General features: G+C 44.0%; 1 protein-coding gene across 3 annotated transcripts in view; it reads right to left on the bottom strand.

The window, feature by feature from the left end:
• The window catches only part of niban2a (niban apoptosis regulator 2a), a 60,165-nt gene that overhangs the window by 14,167 nt on the left and 24,808 nt on the right, over positions 1-21,190 (bottom strand). For all 3 annotated transcript variants that reach the window (XM_024402434.2, XM_024402432.2, XM_024402433.2), the window contains exon 6: positions 8,261-8,376. In XM_024402434.2, the coding sequence (XP_024258202.1) occupies positions 8,261-8,376 (116 nt within the window). The remainder of the gene's footprint in view (positions 1-8,260; positions 8,377-21,190) is intronic.

Below are 21,190 nucleotides of genomic sequence, written 5' to 3'. Positions count from 1 at the left end.
ATTATAGAGGATACTACTAGACAGTACTGTACTAGTGGTACACCTCACCCGTCTAGTTGCTCTCGGTTCTTGGTCAGAATCACATAGGGGTAGATACAAAACATAATCCAGCATACATTTCACTGGTAAACAACTATAGTTTATATGCCAACATACAGTACCAAGTTTGTACATTGCAGGTTCTTTATTTGGACTATTTTCTACATTGTAGAATAGTGAAGACATCCAAACTATGAAACAACACATAGAATCATGTAGTAACCAAATAAAGTGTTAAATCAAAATATTGTTGTTGTTGAGATTCTTCAAAGTAGCCACCCGCTTTGCCTTGACGACTACTTTGCCCAGTCTTGGCATTTTTTATAAATTTTTTGTTGTTGATTTGTTTAACACTTTTTTGGTTACTACAGGATTCCAGAGTTGTCTTCACTATTATTCTACAATGTAGAAAATAGTCAAAATAAAGAAAAACCCTTGAATGACTAGGTGGGTCCAAACTTTTGACTGGTACTGTATATGCGGGACGGGTTTGTCACAGGAGTAGGCCAAATGTTTCCTGAGCCCTAAGAAAAACAAGCAAGCAGCCCCCGCCCTGCAGCACAAACACTGGCCCTATGTCCCCTTTTTCCTGTGTTGCGTGTTTGTAGACACACTGGGGGGCGATTGAAACTAGCCGGAGGGAGACAGGAAAAGTGCTTTACTGCCCCTACCCAGGACCCAGCCCATGCACAGTCTGGCACACAACACACACACTCTGTGCTCAATAACTCTTCATTTACCTTCCCAAAGCTCCTCCAATAAGACTAAACTGGGATTCATTCATTAGGAACGGACACGGAAAAAAGGTTTTACTACCATGTAGCCTAATGAATACAACCCTACACTAAACAGTCAAACATGTCACCAGACAGCTAATAATCATTCGAAACACACTGTCGGTTCATTCACATGGGGAAGACCAACATCTATGGATAACACACACACGTCCGACTTCTAGTGAAATCATAAGGGAAACTGAAAACAAACAAGTTTGACATGATAGTTCTGAGGAAGTGGTTAAACATGTGTAAATATGCACACCCCACCCAACCCATCTCTTAAAGAGGACAACAAGGATACAGAACACAGCCTTACAGTCTTTATCCATCTACATGTGTAGTAGGCCTGGCTTGCTTTGGCTGCAGAATATAAAACCATAACTTAAGTTTTAATACGATTTAATATGCTTGAACCGGGGCTCGACTTGGCCCACTCTGCTTTCGACATACTTGAATAATCGTCTCAATGCGGTCTAGACAACAGATTGGAGCTGAACACAGCGGCTAGCTACGTGACATGCAGAATTTTCCCCCCCTTGTCTCTAGATGTTCATTGAAGCCTACTGTTTGGTTGGTGAGGTACGTGCTTTAGGACACCTGTAATGCTCTTGGCAAACCCTACGTAGGCAACAAAGGCTAGAAACACACTTTTACTCCTGGAAGGACAGCTGTTATTAAATAGGGCCATGATATTGACACGGTAAATCTAGGGTGCCCATCCAAATATCACCCTATATAGTGTACTACTTTTGACCAGGGTCCACATAGGGTGCACTATATAGGGAATAGGGTGCCATTTCAGATGCGTGCCTCCTGTCTCATGCCCAACACTGTGATCCCTTCAAAGTTTAGTCTCTCATACTAGGCAATTCCGATCACTTCAGGACATCAGAGTAACAGTGTCCCACCCGAAATGGCACCGCATTCCATCTACAGTGCAATACTTTTGACAAGGGCCCGTAGGAATTAGGTGCACCCAGAGGGATGTGATTCAGGGTATGGCACCACTTAGGTTTACGTTTACACAGGCAGCTCAATTCTGATATTTTTTTCCACTAATTGTCATTTTGACCAAGCACATCAGATACTTTCCAGAACTGGTCTGATTGATCAAAAAAAACTATTATTGAAAAAAAATATCAGAATTGGGCTGCCTGTGTAAACAAAGCCTTGGTCCCTACTGCTACCTTTATACCAAGCAGAAACACCATTACCAGTCCCACAAAACAGACCAAGGCCTACAGAGACAGAGGAAAGAGAGGGAGAGAGCTTTGAAAAGCCATCTTTCCCTGTGTTGATGAGAATTGGGAGGACAATGAGTGAAATGGAGCTAGTGAGAAAGAACAGGCGTTTTGAAAGGAAGACCACCCAGGCAGGGCCACACCTGAGTAGGTGGACTGTTCCTACCCAAGCAGGGGTAAGAAACAGAGGGGGGATTTGAAATGAGTCTCTTTCAAAGGAGACCCCACCCAGAGAAGCAGGGGTCTGTTCAAACTGTGACAGTGGGTGAGGTACAAGAGGTGCTCTACACTGTTCTCATTCAATATCTCAAATGAGGGATTCACCAGACCCTCAAACTCGAAGAACCAAATCCCACACGTCTGTCGGAGACAGCTGGGTCGACTGGCGAATGAGGTGAGCCCCATCCCCTCATACCAAAGAGCCACTCGCCAGTCCGCTAGTCATTATCACCTCTTCCTCACAGAGTACTACTCTAAGCTCTTCTCGATATGATCGGTTTTCCTGTTTGTAGGTGTGTCGCAAGGTTACACCGCCGTGCACAGGTTTTACAGCAATCGTTTTCTGTGTTGGGCGACTTTACCGAAAGGAACATTTTCGCGTCGGGTAATAATGAGCTTTTGCACTTTTTCTTCCCTTTGTCTCTTGTGTTGGCTAGTGGCACACAGCTAGCTACTGAGACTTGACTAGCTTCGCTGCAAGGCTTAGCTAACCTAGTTATTTTTGCCCCATCATTTTTGGTAATTAGCAAAGATTTTTTGTTGATAAATGTTAGTCACCGGTTTGTGGTTATGGATGGTGTAAAAATGAGAACAAAAAATAATTCTTTAAAACAAAAATACATTGTATAAAACTAGATATAGGCCTAGATACAATGTAGGCCTATAGGATACAATATTTAATGAAAAGCAGTAAACATACACATAGTTTCACATTCTTTAATAGAATCATAAAAACACAGACCGAGTTTTGAAAATCAGTGGAATTAGAGTATGATAGCTAAGGAGATGGAGGAAGCGTCGGTCTCCGGATTACATCTTCAAACTAAGGGCAACCATGGCATCCGTGACAGGGATAATCGTCCATTCCATGTATACGGGTAAGATAGTCTAGCTAGCCACATTTTCAGATATTACAAGTTTCTAATTTTAACAGAAAGTCGTTTTCATTTCAAGTTAAAGTGTACGGTTAGCTAGCTGGCTCGCTAGCTAACGTTACGTGTATGATCTGTATCTCAGAACCATTTGCTTTGCTCGTTATAACCTAATGTTAGCTAGCTAACATTGAACCTGGTTGGTTAGCTACCTGCAGATTTATGCAGGGTAGTAATGTCATGAGTTGGGTTTATGGTTCATTGTTTACCTAGCTAGCTACATGTCTTTAAAAAAAAGACTACACTATGCAAGTAACCATTTCAATAGAATGTCACTGCGACAACTGTTGAAAGACGTAGCTGGTAAATTTACTGTGGCTATCTACTCTGATTTACCCAGTAAACGTGGGCAAAAAAGCATAAATCGTTGCCAGCAGGGGGGCTATTCAGGTGCTTTTGGTCCCAGACTTGGTGCTCCGGTACCGCTTCCCGTACGGTAGCAGAAAGAGTCTCACAATTTTTAGGGCCTTCCTCTGACACTGCCTGGTGGGGTGTACACACTACCCTCTGTAGCACCTTGTGGTTGGATGCTGAGCAGTTGCCATACCAAGAAGTGATGCAAGAAAAGTCAAGATGCTCTCAATGGTGCAGATGTAGAACATTGAGGAGCGAAGTGCCCGCTTCACAACTGCGGTGGTGTGTTTGGACCATGATAGGTCATTAGTAAATGTGGACACCGAGGAACTTGAAGCTCTTAATCCACTCCACTACATCTCCGTCGATGTGAATGGGGGTGTGTTAAGGCCATCAGTTTCCTGTCAGCGTGGCAAATGTGTTGTTCCTACCCTCACCACCTGGGAGCGGCCCGTCAGGAAGGCCAGGATCCAGAGGGAGGTGTTCAGTCCTTAGCTTAGAGGACAGTATGGTGTTGAACACTGAGCTGCAATCAATGAACAATTCTCACGTAGGCATTCCTTTTGTCTGGGTGGGAAAGGCAGATGTGAAGTGCCATAGAAATTGCATTATCTGTTGACCAGTTGGTGCGGTACGCGTATTGGAATGGGTCCAGGGTTTCTAGGATAATGGTGTTGTGAGCCATAACCAGCCTTTCAAAGATGGTAACCTGTCTAAATGGCTTTGGCGTTCTTAGGCACAGGGACTATGGTGGTTTGCTTGAAACATGTCGGTATTACATTGTGGGTAAGAGAGAGGTTTAAAATGTCAGTATAGGCACTTGCCAGCTGGTCAGCGCCTCCTCTGAGTACTCGTCCTGGTAATCTGTCTGGCCCTGTGGCCTTGTGAATGTTATCCTTGAAAAGGTCTTACACACACGTCGGCTACAGAAAGGGTAATCATACAGTTGTCTGGAACAGCTGGTGCTCTCACGCATGGTTCACTGTTGCTTGTCTCAAAGTGAGCATAGAAGGCATTTAGCTCATCTGGTAGGCTTTTGTCACTGGGCAAGCATTCGGCTGAGTTTCCCTTTGTAATCCGTGATAATTTGCAAGCTCTGCCACATCCAACGAGCATCAGAGCAGGTATAGTAGGATTCGAAGTCCTGTATTGACACCTTGCTTGTTTGTTGGTTCATCGGAAGGCGCATCAGAATTTCTTAAGCGTCTGGATAAGTGCCCTACTCCTTGAAAGCAGCAACTTTAGCCTTTAGCTCAGTGCAGATGTTGCCTGTAATCCATGGCTTCAGGTTGGGATATGTACGTCGAGAGTTGCAGTCCGTTTTAGAATGGGTGGCCAGTAATAAACATGTCCTGAACATCTCTAAAACTAAAAGCATTGTAAACTCAAACAAAAAATCATTTTCCAGGAACCTGGTCTTTCAAAGATAATTTGTAAAAATCCAAATAACTTCAGATCTTCATTGAAAGGGTATAAACACTGTTTACCATGCTTGTTCAATAAACCATATACAATTAATGAACATGCACCTGTGGAACGGTTGTTAAGACACCAACAGCTTACAGACGGTAGGCAATTAAGGTCACAGTTAAGAAAATTTAGGACACTAGAGGCTTTCTACTGAATCTGAAAAAGTCATGCCTGCCCATACCATAACCCCACAGCCACCATGGGGCACTCTGTTCACAACAATGACATTAGCAAACCGCTCGCACACATGATACCACACTTGGTCTGAGATTGAGGCCGGTTGGATGTACTGCCAAATTCTCTAAAAAAAAACGATGCGGCTTAAGGTCAAAAAGTGAACATTCAATTCTCTGGCAACAGCTCTGGTGGACATTCCTGAAGTCAGCATGCCTCAACTTGAGACTTCTGTGGCATTGTGTTGTGTTACAAAACTTCACATTTTAGAGTGGCCTTTTATTTTCCCCAGCACAAGGTGCACCTGTGTAGTGATTTTTATGCTATTTAATCAGCTTCTTGATATGTCAGGTGGATGGATTATCTTGGCAAAGGAGAAATGCTCACTAACAGGGATGTAAACACATTTGTGCACAACATTTGGGAGAAAAGCTTTTTGTGAATATGGAACATTTCTGGGATCTTTTATTTCAGCTCATAAAACATAGGACCAACACATTACATTTTTATATTTTTGTTCAGTGTTTAACATTGTGTAGAAAATTACTAAATTGTTTGCATAGTTAACACAGCACTGACACACACACACACACTCCACCAGACATGCCACCAACTTGTCACAGTACCCAAATCCAGAATGAATTGAAGGAAACAGTAGTATATAGAGCCATGATTGCATGGCAACTCTTACACCTCATATTGCTCAGGTGAACAGATGTTTTTCTTCAGTATTGAGTCTGTACCGAACCTTTGAGTAGTTCTGTCCTTGAGCTCTTCTAGTTTAATGTTCTGTATTATGTCATGTTTCACATGGACCCCAAGAAGAGAAGCTGCTGCTTATCGCAACAGCTAATGGGGATCCTAATAAAATACCAACACCAAAAATACCAAAATAGCTAAGCGGTGAAACAGATCTGGGAGAGATACGGTCAAGCATTTATAGATCTCTTTGCACGAAAACACACACTATAACGCAACACAACTTGGTAGCTGGAGACAACTCGGGTTGAATTTGCTGGCACACGCTTGGCAGAGGGTGTTGCATTATACTTTTACTCGCCTCAGCTCCAATCTAGAAGGCTCATCCCTCAACTTGGTAGCCCCTCGATGGCCAGGCGAGCTCTGCATAGCGGAGCTCATCTTCCTGATGTACGCCGAGCCCTGGCAACTGCCATTACGCAGGGATCTGCTGACCCAAGTCAATTTGACAACCTTACCCAGACACCATGGCCCTCTGGGCCTGGCCCGTGAGAGGTTAAATCTGGATGCGACAGGCCTGCCCTCTCAGAGTCATTGAGACTATCCAGAGGGCTCCTTCTACACGCCCTCTGTATGGAATCAAGTGGTGCATTTTTGAGAAGTGGTGTGACCAGAAACACATCATTCCTGACCAATGCTCTGTATTTTTATACTTTTTTTGAACAGAGGGAAAGCTTTCTCCAGCCGCCTTCTCGGCCTTTCACATAGGCTTCAACAAGAACACGGTGGGGAAACACCACTTGTTAATGCGTTTCAATTTTAAATAAAAATAAGGAACCTTTATTTAACTAGGCAAGTCAGTTAAGAACACATTTTTATTTACAATGATGGCCTACCCCGGCCAAACCCGCACGACGCTGGGCCCATTGTGTGCCGCCCTTTGGGACTCCCAATCACGGCCTGATGTGAGTATAGCCTGGATTCGAACGAAGGGACTGTAGTGACGTCTCTTGCACTGAGATGCAGTGCCTTAGACCGCTGTACTACTCGAGAGCCACGGAGGGGGCGCGTCGCTTACGGCCAGTTCCCAAGCCTTTAGTCCAGTCATGGGATTTGTCTTTTGTGCTCGAGGCCTTTTCATAGCAACCTTTTGCACCGCTGGAAAGCGTGGAGACGACACATCCCTCCTTTAAGACTGCTTTATTGGTCGCCCTTATGTCCCCAAAGAAAGTGAGAGATTCATGCCTACAGTTGGCACGGGGCTTTTCCAAGGTTGCCTTATTGCTCAACCCTGCCTTTATGCCTAAAAGGTCAGCAGCAATTACAATTCTCGCCTTGGACCTTGTGGCTCTCCATCCGCCGCCTTTCCCTTCTACAGAAGAGCGACTCCACCATTTTTGTCGAGTATGAATGGATAGAACGAGAGCTTTGCACAAGAGCGACCAACTCTGTCACGGGAGCCTCCCTGCAAGGGCAGAACCAGTCAACGGTTATCACATTGGATGGCGGAAGCTATTATATTGGCCTATAATAGTAAAGCGTTCCAGCTTCCAGAAGGCCTCACGCCACCAGAGGTATGGCTACTTCTTAGGCACTGTTCAATTCTCCTGCAAGGAGATGCCCTTGCGATACAGCTTGTTGGGCATCCCCTTATACTTTTAGGAGGTTCTACCAGCTAGACGTCACTGCACATTCTTTGGTGCATACGGTCCTTAGTGTCGGGGCCTCTGGGGGTTGATATGTTGTAGTTACCTGGCTTCGGAGAACATGTTGCAATATGAAAGTTGGCCATATTCCTCATTTGAGGTATTGAAACTAATAATGGAAAGATGACTTAAGGTTACTTGTGTAACCCTGATTATCTGATTTTATGAGTGAGATCTCACCGTATTCCCCTACTCACAAGTGTGAGGACGTTCGGCATGCTCGAGAATGACTCTAGTTTGAGGCTCAATTCATTCGCCACTCGACCGGTCCGTCTCCGACAGATGTCGGAGACGGTTCTTTGCGCTTATAAGATTCTTGTGAATCCCTTATGTGAGATACAGTATCTAACTCATATCAGAGAACTGATGTTATGCAAGTAACCTTACTTGTGTCTCTGTACTCAGAGGTCACAGTCAACAAATCCTCAATAGACAGACAGACCTCAAATACACACCAGCTGCCTGACTCGCATCCATCATGGACACTGACCACTCAAGAGGTTTAGCTAAGGCCGTGACTCAGACCTGCTGTAAGTACTGTAAGGTGTTAGCGTCACCTATTCACAATACATTCAAATTAAACGAGGTTGACTAAATGTGACTCAGTCCTCAAGGAGCTAGAGCCAGCTCCATAGTGTTCCTCTCACCTGTGGTGGCCCTCCACACATCATGTCCCAGGTGCCGTAGTGTCCCTGAGCCTGCCTGTGGAGCCGCACTGCATCTGTGAAGGCGGGGGTCTGCACCCTGCACTCCTCTGACAGACCTGGAGGGGGCAGGCAAGAGCACACAGTTACGATAGGCTGGAGCATCTGTGGTGGAAGTGATTGTGACGTTTGAAATGTTTCAGTATGAACACTGAGGTCGAGTCTCAAATGGCACCCTATTCCCCATATAGTGCACTGTTTTTGACCAGGTCCCATTAGGCTCTGTTCATAAGTAGTGCACTATATACGGAATATGATGCCATTTGGGAAGGCCCTGAGAGATACAGTTTGTTTGGAAGACACAAAACAGGCGTGTCAACTGCACTGAGCGACCAGCTATCAAACTATTCAGGTAATTGAATTTGAAAAATCTATTCAAGCTTTTACATGGCTTTTCAAAACATACTTTTCAGTTGCTCAAGGAAGTTGCTAGAACACTATCAACGACCTCTTGGCCCTACATAAACCAGCCATGTTCCACCACAGCGGCTATTTGTTAATAATAGGAGCTTGACCGTGGGACAACACAGGAATCACAGCCCTTGTCAGGCAGCAGTCATGCCCAAAACAGGAAGTGACAGAGGCGGTGTAGTTACTATGGTAACGGCCTCTCCCAGTAGCAGCAGGGACAATGGTAGGCAGCTGAAGAGGAGTCAGCACACATGTTCATAGGGCTATTTCGCTTTCAGGAAGTCAGCACTCATGTGGGTTTGCGTATGTGGTGAAAAATACACCAGCCTTCAAGGTCAGGGTATTCTGAAATAAGGCTGAAATCGGTTTCTCAAGGTCATTGTATTGAAACACTGTCTAGTAGGTAGTGTGTTGAGGTATGGACATTAATTGAATAGCAAGCAAGCAAGATGCCATATGGATGGATAGGACAGAGCTCCACAGCATGCATACAAAGAACACCATGTGCCAACATGTGCATACAAATCACTATGCCAGGTAAACAGAATGGTGAAGAGCTATTGATTGTGCCAACGTACAGATGCGACCTAACGACTACAACCCTCCACAGAATCCGTAGAGGATAGCACTCAGCTTAGTCGAGGTCAAGCAACCCACTGAGAAAATACTATGTAGGAGGAGACCCCTGCTAAATATAAATGTTTGGGGGAAAATACTCTTACATAACGGAATCGCATATCACCTCACGACTCCACAAGAGTCAAGCGTACAGGAAAGACCCACTTGAGTGTGTCTGTGATGTAGTCTAGTCATGTGCAAATGTGTGTGTGCGAACGTGTGTCTATCCCGCATGCCACGGCTGTGGGTTTGACAAAGAGAGGAAATTATATGGAGAAGGTTGGGGGAGGGTTAGACAGGAAGCACTCCCTCTACCCCCATGCCCGCTATGCCAACTCTAGGCTGATGGGTGAGGGTGAAAATGGGGCTAGTTTGTCTTGGCATTCATGAGAACAGACACAGGTCAGCTGGCCACGTCTGTATCCAAAATGGCACCCTATTCCCTATATATAGTGCACTTCCCTATATGGTGCACTCAAAAGTAGTGCACTACATGGGGAGTAGAGCATCACACAGCAAGAAAAATGTGTCACCAGGGATAAAGTGGGACGGACCCCCTTTTAAAACAAGCCTGCTATGATTTCCCTTCATAAAAATAACAATTTCTCATTCCATGTTCCCCTTGGGACATGTGGAGCAGTGTGAACTTTTACTAAACTACATGTAAACTCTAAAACTAAAAGCATTGTAAACTCAGCAACAAAAAAAAGTGTTTTTCAGAAGTGTCTTTCAAAGAATTTGTAAAAATCCAAATAACTTCACAAATCTTAATTGTAAAGGGTTTAAACACTGTTTCCCATGCTTGTTCAATGAACCATGAACAATTAATGAACATGCACATGTGGAATGGTCTTTAAGACACTAACAGCTTACAGACGGTAGGCAATTAAGGTCACAGTTATGGAAACTTAGGACACTAGAGGCCTTTCTACTGACTGAAAAACACCACAAGAAAGATGCCCAGGGTCCCCGCTCATTTGTGTGAACGTGCCTTAGGCATAATGTCCGGGAACTTGCAGGTGCCTTGGTGGAAGAGTGGGGTAACATCTCACAGCAAGAACTGGCAAATCTGGTGCAGTCCATGAGGGGGAGATACACTGCAGTACTTAATGCAGCTGGTGGCCACACCAGATACTGACTGTTACGTTTGATTTTGACCCCCCGCTTTGTTCAGGGACACATTCCATTTATGTTACTCACATGTCTGTGGAACTTGTTCAGTTTGTCTCTCAGTTGTTGAATCTTATGTTCATACAAATATGTTAAGTTTGCTGAAAATAAACAGTTGACAGTGAGGACGTTTACATACCCCCCCTTTGCCTCCAGAACAGCCCAAATTCTTCAGGGCATGGAAACGTTGTTCAATCGGTATCAAAAGGACCTAACTGGACCTCATTTTTCGTGAACAGGGTGGTGTACCTATTAAACTGGCCACTAAGTATCTCAACACAAATGAACACCCACACATGGAAAGCATATCTTAGTGCTTCGAGGCAATACCCTGGAAAAGGGAATAATGTTTAATTCACAAAAAGGCTTGTTGGAAACCTTTACTTATACCAAGATCAGGGAACAGATTGCATCCAGAGTAGCAGCAGACATGAGAAAGTGTGTGTGTTTTGTAAAAATAGAACATGTGGTAACATTTACCAATGTCTCTTTATTTGAGGCATTTCCGTCTCTCTGCACTACTGTGGTTGGCGTGACTCCCGAGTCCTACCACAGCCAGATCCCAGTTCCCAGGCCTTCACATCCAGCCGTTCTCGCTCTGTGTGTATACACAATGGTAAATAGACCCCACCATGGCAGAAATATGGCCCACTCAGTCTGCTAAGGGTTAAAGCAGTGATGTGGTGTTAAGTTGATCAGGCCAGGAGGGGTATACTACATCACTAGATATTTTCAGGATTTTATCAAGTTAGCCAGTGTCAGCTAGCGTCACATTCCAGCTCAGGCTTTATCCATGATACGAAGGGGGATATTGATCCTGTATCTGTCGCTCACTCAAGCCGGGCTCGTAACTGTGGGCATGTTGCATGTCGAACACCAAACTCTTCATTGAGACAACGCTGAAACAGCAATTCATGGGGGAGTCAGTGGTGTACTGTGTGTATGTGTTAGTGATGAAAATAATAATAATACACATCGATATACACACCGTTCAAAAGTTTGGGGTGTCTTAGAAATGTTTTTTGAAAGAAAAATCACATTTTTTGTCCATTAAAATAACATCACATTGATCAGAAATACAGTGTAGACATTGTTAATGTTGTAAATGATTATTGTAGCTGGAAATAGCAGATTTTTTATGGAATATCTACATAGGCATCCAGAGGCCCATTATCAGCAACCATCACTGTGTTCCAATGGCACGTTGTGTTAGCTAATCCAAGTTTATCATTTTAAAAAGGCTAATTGATCATTCAAAAACCCTTTTGCAATTATGTTAGAACAGCTGAAAACTGTTCTGATTAAAGAAACAATAAAACTGGCTTTCTTTAGTTGAGTATCTGGAGCGTCAGCATTTGTGGGTTCGATTATAGGCAGAGTTGCAAAGAAAAAGCGATCTCTCAGACTGGCCAATGAAAATCAAATATTAAGATGGGCAAAACAACTAACACTGGACAGAGAAACTGCAAAGAAGGCCAGCATCCCTGAGTCACCTCTTCACTGCTGACGTGGAGACTGGTGTTTTGTGGATACTATTTTATGAAACTGCCAATGGGCCTCTTACAAATAAACTGAAATACCTTAATTACATAAGTATTCAGACCCTTTGCTATGAGTCTCGAAATTGAGCTCAAGTGCATCCTGTTTCCATTGATCATCCCGGAGATGTTTCTACAACTTGATTGGAGTCCACCTTCGGTAAATTCAATTGTTTGGACATGATTTGGAAAGGCACACACACACACACACACACACACACACACACACGTCTATACAAGGTCCCACAGCTGACAGTGCAATCAGATCAAAAACCAAGGAGTCAGGTCAAAGGAAATGTCCGTAGAGCTCCTAGACAGGATTGTGTCGAGGCACAGAAACAGGGAAAGGTACCAAAACATTTCTGCAGGTTGAAGCTCCAAGAACACAGTGGCCTCTATCATTCTTAACCTCTCGTACGCTAGCGTCCCACCTCGACAACAGCCAGTGAAATTGCAGGGCGCCAAATTCAAAACAGAAATCCCATAATTAAAATTACTCAAACATACAAGTATTATCCACCATTTTAAAGATAAACTTCTTGTGAATCCAACCAGTGTCCGATTTCAAAAAGGCTTTACTGCGAAAGCACACCATGCGATTATGTTAGGTCAGCACCAAGTCACAGAAAACCATACAGCCATTTTCCAACCAAAGAGAGGAGTCACAAAAAGCAGAAAGAGATAAAATGTATCACTAACCTTTGATGATCCTCCTCAGATGGCACTCAAAGGACTTCATGTTACACAATACATGTATGTTTTGTTCGATAAAGTTCATATTTATATCCAAAAATCTCAGTTTACTTTGGCGAGTTATGGTCAGAAATGCATCGTCTCAAACAAACATCCGGTTAAAGTGCAGAGAGCCACGTCAAATTACAGAAATACTCATCATAAACATTGATAAATGATACAAGTGTTAAACATACAAATAAAGATAAACTTCTCCTTAATGCAACCACTGTGTCAGATTTCAAAAAGGCTTTACGGAGAAAGCACACTTTGCGATTATGTTAGGGCTGCGCCTACCCACAGAAACCCATACAGCCATTTTCCAACCAAGGAGAGTGTCACAAAAGTCAGAAATAGCATTAAAATTAAATCACTTACCTTTGATTTTCATCTGGTGGCACTCCCAGGTCTCCATGTTAGACAATAAAATGTTTGTTTTGTTCGATAATGTCCCTCTTTATGACCAAAAACCTTTTTGTTAGCGCGTTTTGTCCAGTAATCCGTCCATACAAAAAGGTTTTAAAAAGTACAATAAAAAGTCAGTAGAAACATGCCAAATGATGTTTAAAATCAATCCTCCGGTTGTTTTTGTCATAAATAATCAATATTTCAAAACGGACAAAAGATTCGTCAATAGGAAAGGAGAAACAAGAAAAGGCGCATTCCTGATCAGGTGCATGGCTGATGAATGGAAATTTCCACTGGCCACTGATTGAAAGTGCTGTATCGCCCTAATTTTTCAGAGTAAATGCCTAAAGACTGGCCACATGTCGAGGAAGCCAGAGACTGAACTGGGTCCTAAGTATTTGTATGGTGGATAGGCTTTCAATGGAAAAACAGCCTTTCAAAATAATAGTACTTCCTGGTTGGATTTTCGCCTACCATCTCAGTTCTGTTATACTCCGACATTATTTTAACAGTTTTGAAACTTGTGTTTTCTATCCAAATCTACTAATTATATGCATATCCCATCTTCTGGGCCTGAGTAGCAGGCAGTTTAATTTGGGGGGGGTGACTATTTGTTTAGGGAGGTGACCAGGAACCTGATGGTCACTGACAGAGCTCCAGAGTTCCTCTGTGGAGATGAGAATCTTCCAGAAGGACAACCACCTCTGCAGCACTCCAATCAGGCCTTTATGGTAGAGAGGCCAGACGGAAGCCACTCCATAAAAGGCACGACAGCTCGCCAAAAAGGCACCTAAAAGGACTCAAGGAAACACGATTCTCTGGTCTGATTAAACCAAGATTGAACTCTTTGGCCTGAATGCCAAGCTGCACTACTGGAGGAAACCTGGCACCATCCCTAAGGTGAAGCAGGTTGGTGGTAGCATCATGCTGTTGGGATGTTTTCCAGAATGCTCAGGAACTTTGGAAGGTGAACCACAGCCAAGACCATGCAAGAGAGTCTCTGAATGTCCTTGAGTGGCCCAGCCAGAGCCAGTACTGGAACCAGATTAAACATCTCTGGAGAGACCTGAAAATAGGGAGCGTTGCTGCACAGCTATCCATCCTGACAGAGCTTGAGAGGATCTGCAGAGAAGAATGGAAGAAACTCCAAATGCAGATGTGCCAAGCTTGTAGAGTCATAAGACTGAAGTACCTTTTGGCAGTGATTTACAGATATGTTTATTTTTTAATACATTTGCTTTGTTAATAGGGGGTATTGTGTGTAGACGATTAATGCTCAGGATCCTCTCAAGCTCAGTCATGGGCATTAATATGGAGTTGGTCCTCTCTTTGCTGCTATAACAGCCTCCACTCATCAGGGAAGGCTTTTCAACATTGCTACGTGGACTTGCTTCCATTCAACCACAAGAGCATTAGCGAGGTTGGGCACTGATGTTGGGCGATTAGGCCTGGCTCTCAGTTGGCATTCCAATTTATCCCAAAGGTGTTTGATGGGGTTCAGGTCAGGGCTGTGTGCAGGCCAGGCAAGTTCTTTCACACCGATCGACAAACCATTTCTGTATGGACCTCGCTTTGTGCACAGGGGTATTGTCATGCTTAAACAGGAAAGGGTCTTCCCCAAACTGTTGATATAGTTGGAAGCACAGATTTGTCTTGAATGTATACTGTAGTGTTAAGATTTCCCTTCACTGGAACTAAGCCTAACCCGAACCACACAAAAAACAGCCCTCCGCCAAACTTTACAGTACTTTACAGTGGGTACTATGCAGGTAGTGATCTCCTGGCATCCCCCAAACCCAGATTTGTCCGTCGGACTGCCAGATGGTGAAGTGTGATTCATCACTCCAGAGAACACGCTTCCACTGCGCCAGTGTCCAGTGGCAGCGAGCAGCAAAGGGGCGACCAACTCCATATTAATGCTTATGATTTTGGAATGAGATGTTTGACGAGCAGGTGACCACATACTTTAGGCCATGTAGTGTACTTTACTAAACCTTTAGGTGTATGGGTAATGAAGATGTGGCAGGTGATGGTATTATCACTTGATGACAGGTGAAGCCACAGGAACAAGTGGTTGTCATGGACACCAGGTATAACAGCCAAGAACAGCAACAAAGCCATTTTTGACCACAGTGACAACTGCCTGTGACTACTCCAACTCTATGAAAGGGAAAAATAGAGAACTCAGCCATTTTCTTCAAATTCACACCATGGAACCCTATTCCCTATATAGTGCACTACTTTTGAAAAAGCAGAGCACTATAAATAAGGGTATAGGGTGCCATTTCAGATGAAGCCTCATAACTCCAGCTAACAATCAATTCTCTGAATGTGATGCAAATCACTTTTATTGGACTGCACTTTATGATAACCAATTCCCCTGCGAGCCCAGAATATGCAGCAAGCCACACATTGTGTTTGTATCTGTGGTTAGACTTATGAGGGAAGACTGAATGGTGTTTCTGTACTGGTCAGACTATATCACCTTGCAGCATATTCACTGTGTAAATGCTCTGGTTAGCACTTAACCACTATTCAAAGCAGTTCTTTGACAGTATTATTATTATTATTAGCAGTATTATGCTCCCTGCAACTTATCCTTAGTGATATTCTAAGTAACAAGAGGCACTATACACTGAACCATACAGTCCTAGAAAGAAAGAGGGAAATACTAAACGAGAATTCTGACCAACACAATTCCTCTAACGACTACTTCCAGTTCTGCCAACTACTACTTCTCAAATACAGTTGAGTATACCTGCAGGAAATGACATGCATGACAACATGCACATGACTCATGTTATGTTGCCCTTCTAGTTATGTACATGAATACTGTCCTAAATGTGTTATATTTACGCACATGCACGGATGCATAGAAACAGACACACCCCATCTAAACACAGAGGGCATTTAAGAGGAGTGAAACCTCACCTAGTACACTACAGACCCAAGAGAAAAGGGGCTGAGGACAAACCGAATAGGCCAATAATGAATTATATATATAAATATACATATAAATAATAGCCCCTTTTCTCTTGGGTCTGTAGTGTACTAGGTGAGGTTTCACTCCTCTTAAATGTATATATATATTTTTTTTAAACACAGTTCCCCTTCAATTCAATTACTATCAGTTGTAACTACTGCCAGCTCAGCATTCTAAACAGCAAAGACGACAGTTAAACTGCTAATGAGCACCGTCACTGCAGTGGAAGGAAGCACACAGCAGGAATGTTGTCTTTAGAGGAGTGACTGGAGGGCTAGCAGGCCTGGACAGGTAGGGGATGTACCATGGCTCTGCTTGGCTCCAGAAAGGGGCCAACGAGGGGTGAAGATTCTGGAGCTTTTTCATGTTTGTAAAGAAAGTTGAAGACACTAGTCAATGTGCAGCTGGGTGTGTTAAGCCCACCCAATGTGGTGTGTAGGTGTTACTCATAAAGAGACTAATTATGGGTCTGAGAGAAAAATGATGGGCTTGTAGTTCTGGTAACAATACACTGCATGGCTCCAATACAACCAACTTACAAAAATGATAGAGAATGCTTTACATCAATCAGCGGCATAAATATGAGAAGACCTCTTCAAAAGGAGGAAGTCTAAAATGGACACAAACATTGTCAGAACCATTGTGTGTGTGTGTGTGTGTGTGTGCGCGCTTTGATCCCAAGTAAACACGGGTCAGATCCTCCCAGGGCGTGGGTTGTTAATGGTCCAGACTCAAGAGTGTGTTTATTTAAAAAGGGCATTATAAGAAGGTGAAATCTGAGGACCATCAGTTGATGATAACAGTGCAGTGATCACCATGTTATTGTTTAGCTGCTTCAGCCACCTGTGGGACCCAACAAGTCTGTTCATATGATTTCATCGGTGTGCTCTACTTCACTCAAATCGCTGTTATTGTTTCACCTTTCTGTGAAAGTGACCAAACCAGCTCCGTGCGTGCATCCACCATCGTGCGCATGTTAAGTTTGTCTATCCTCAGACGCAAATCAGGACACACAATTTGAAATATCAAAACAAACTCTGAACCAACTATATTAAATTTGGGGAAAGGTCAAAACAAGAAAACATTTAGCTAGCTAGCTTACTGTTGCGAGCTAATTTGTCCTGGGATAAACGTTATTTTACCAGAAATGCACAAGGTCCTCTACTCCGGCAATCGACAGATAAAAAAGGGGAAACCTAGTTAGTTTCTAGTAATCTCTCCTCGTTCAGTCTTCTTCGGACTTCTTATGGTGGTTGGCAACCAACTTTAAAAAGGTGCATTACTGCCACCAACTGGACTGGAGTCTGGACCTCAGTTCATCGTTCAAATCTCCCACGCCCCAAAGCTAGCCTTGAGCCAGGCCGGGATCTCCCGGCCTGCTCAGTGGACCCTATGATCACTCGGCTACACAGCTGATGCCTCCCGGACTCTTCACTAACACGAATAGAAGCCTCTTCATCACCGGATTCCTGCAGTAAGCTCTGGACCTTTGCACAGGACGCCCTTGTCCCAAAGCTAGCACCAGTTAGCCTCGAGCCAGGCGCATCTCCCGGCTAGCAAACAAAATTACACCAGCTAATTTGGCCTGGACCCTCTGTCGACACGGAGCCCCGCAGATCCATCGACTGGTCTGCCGACGTAATTCCGTCTGATGTCCGGCAAAGGCCGGTTGAGGGCACATCGGTAACACCCTTGTCCCAAAGCTAGCACCAGTTAGCCTTGAGCCAGGCGCATCTCCCAGCTAGGGTAGTAACGACTACATTACGGGTTCCCCGTTTCATCTATTGCTGTTCACTGGACCCTATGATCACTTGGCTACATAGCTGATGCCTACTGGACTGTTCATTAATCACGGTACTCCATTTTGTTCATCTGTCGGTCCCCAGCCTCAAACTCAGGCCCTGTGTGTAGTTAACTGACCCCCTCTGCCCATTCATCACCATTTTACATGTTGTCTTACCCGTTGTTATCTTAGCTAGCTCTCCCAATCAACACCTGTGATTGCTTAATGCCTCGCTTTAATGTCAATATGCCTTGTATACGGTTGTTTAGGGTAGTTATCGTTTTATTTTACTGCGGAGCCCCTAGTCCCACTCAATATGCCTTAAATTGCTCTTTTGTCCCACCTCCCACATATGCAGTGACCTCACCTAGCATAACTAGTGCCTCCAGATGCAAACTCTTATCATAACTCAATGCCTAGGTTTACCTACACTGTACCCTACCATACCAGTCTCTATATTATGCACTGAATCTATCCTACCACGCCCAGAAATCTGCTCCTTTAATTCTCTGTTCCCAACGCACTAGACAACCAGTTCTGATAGCCTTTAGCCGTACCCTCATCCTACACCTGTGTTCCTCGGGTGATGTAGAGGTTAAGCCAGGCCCTGTGTGTCCCCAGGTACTCATTTGTTGACTTCTGTAACCGTAAAAGCCTTGGTTTCATGCATGATAACATCAGAAGCCTCCTCCCTAAGTTTGCTAAAGCAGTGAGTAAAACACACTTCACCAACCCTGATGTCCTTGCCGTGTCTGAATCCTGGCTTAGGAAGGCCATCAAATTCTGAAATTTATCCCCAACTACAACATTTTCCATCAAGATAGAACTGCCAAAAGGGGGAGGAGTTGCAATCTACTGCAGAGATTGACAGAACTTTGCAGGCTTACATTCCAGGTCTATGCCCAAAACAGTTCGAGCTTCTAATTAAAAAAATTAAACCCTCAGCTCCCAGCTGTGCCCTGGACACCATATGTGAATTGATTGCCCCCCATCTATCATCAGAGTTCGCTCTGTTAGGTGAGATAAACTGGGATATGCTTAACACCCAGGCCGTCCTACAATTTAAGGTAGATGCCCTCAATCTCAACAGGTGGGTTCCTAATCCCTAAATCCGTAAACATGGGCACCCTCATTATCCTAACCAACTTGCCCTCCAAATACACCTCTGCTGTTTTCAATCACGATCTCTGATCACTGCCTGCATCAGTTACGTGTCCACGGTCAAACGACCACCCCTAATCACTGTCAAACTCTCCCTAAAAACACTTGAGCAAGCAGGCCTTTCTAATCTACCTGGCCCGGGTATCCTGGAAGGATATTGACCTCATCCCGTCAGTACAGGATGTCTGGTTGTTCTTTAAAAAGTAATTTCCTCACCATCTTAAATAAACAAGTGCCTTTCAAAAAATGTAACACTAAGAACAGATATAGCCCTTGGTTCACTCCAGACCTGACTGCCCTCGACCAGCACAAAAACATCCTCTGGCATACTGCACTAGTATCGAATAGTCCCACGCGATATGCAACTTTTCAGGGAAGTCAGGAACCAATAGTCACTTAGGAAAGCAAAGGCTAGCTTTAAAAAAAAATTAAAAAATGCATCCTGTAGCTCTAACTCAAATGTTTTGGGACACTAAAGTCTATGGAGAATAAGAGCATCTCCTCCCAGCTGCCCACTGCACTGAGGCTCAGAAACCGTCACAACTGATAAATCCTTGATAATGTCAATAAGAATCTCTACGGCTAGCCATGCTTTCCTCCTGGCTACCCCAACCCCGGCCAACAGCTCCACACCCCCCGCAGCTACTTGCCCAAGCCTCCCCAGCTTCTCCTTCACCCAAATCCAGATGTCTGATGTTCTGAAAGAACCGCAAAACCTGGACCCGTACAAATCAGCTGGGCTAGAAAATCTGGACCCTCTTTCTAAAAATACCCGCCGCCATTATTGCAACCTCTATTACTAGTCTGTTTCGTATCGTCCGAGATTCCCAAAGATTGGAAAGCCCCCTCAAAGGGGGTGACACTCTAGACCCAAACTGTTACAGACCTATATCCATCCTGCTCCACCTTTCTAAAAAGTCTTCAAAAGCCAAAGTTACACAGATCACTGACCATTTCGAATTCCACCGTACCTTCTCAGTCAGGTGTGCAATCCGGTTTCCGAGCATCACTACTCTGGACGGTTCTGACTTAGGCATTTGTAGTTGTCCACATATTCTAGGTGTCTGGCTAGCCTGTAAACGCTCCATCCAGACTCATTAAGCATCTCCAATCAAATTAAATGTAGAATTGGCTTCCCATTAAGCAACAAAGCCTCCTTCACTCACGCTGCCAAACATACGCTCGTTAAACTGACTATCCTACCGATCCTCGACGATGTCATTTACAAAAGAGCCTCCAACACTCTACTCAGCAAACTGGATGCAGTCTATCACAGTGCCACCCATTTTGTCACCAAAGCCATCCCCAACCACTGAGACGTGTATACTCTCGTCGGCTGGCCCTCGCTACATATTCGTCACCAAACCCACTGGCTCCAGGTCATCTATAAGTCTGTGCAAGGTAAAGCCCCGCCTTAGCTCACTGGTCACCATAGCAACACCCTCCCGTAGCACGTGCTCCAGCAGGTATACATCTCACTGGTCATCCCCAAAGCCAACATCGGCTTTGTCCGCCTTTCCTTCCAGTTCTCTGCTGCCAATGACTGGAACAAGTCGCTGAAGTTGTATACATATCTCCCTCACTAATTTTAAGCATCAGCTCTCTGAGCAGCTTACCGATTGCTGTAAATAGCCCATCCAACTACCTACCTCATCCCCATATTGTTTTACTTTTTTTGCACACCAGTATTTCTACTCGCACATCTATCACTCGTGTTAATTTGCTAAATTGTAATTACTTGCTACTATGGCCTATTTATTGCAGTATCTCCTTACTCTATTTACACACACTGTATATAGATATTTATTTTGTTATTGACTGACGTTTGTTTATCCCATGTGTAACTGTGTTTGTCGCACTGCTTTGCTTTATCTTGGCCAGGTCACAGTTGTAAATAATTATTTAACCAGGTAGGCCAGTTGAAAACAAGGTGAAATAATTTAGATTTTTTATATATATATTTTTATTTTATTGTTTTAACGTGGGTATATGCTCATAAAGACCAATGAGGAGATGGGAGACACAGGACTTGTAGCGTGTCAAGTGTCTAAAATAGAACTAAGTTCTAT

The sequence above is a fragment of the Oncorhynchus tshawytscha genome, linkage group LG33 (genome assembly GCF_018296145.1).
Source record: "Oncorhynchus tshawytscha isolate Ot180627B linkage group LG33, Otsh_v2.0, whole genome shotgun sequence".
NCBI lineage: Eukaryota > Metazoa > Chordata > Actinopteri > Salmoniformes > Salmonidae > Oncorhynchus > Oncorhynchus tshawytscha.
This window is presented reverse-complemented; position numbering and strand designations above follow the sequence as displayed.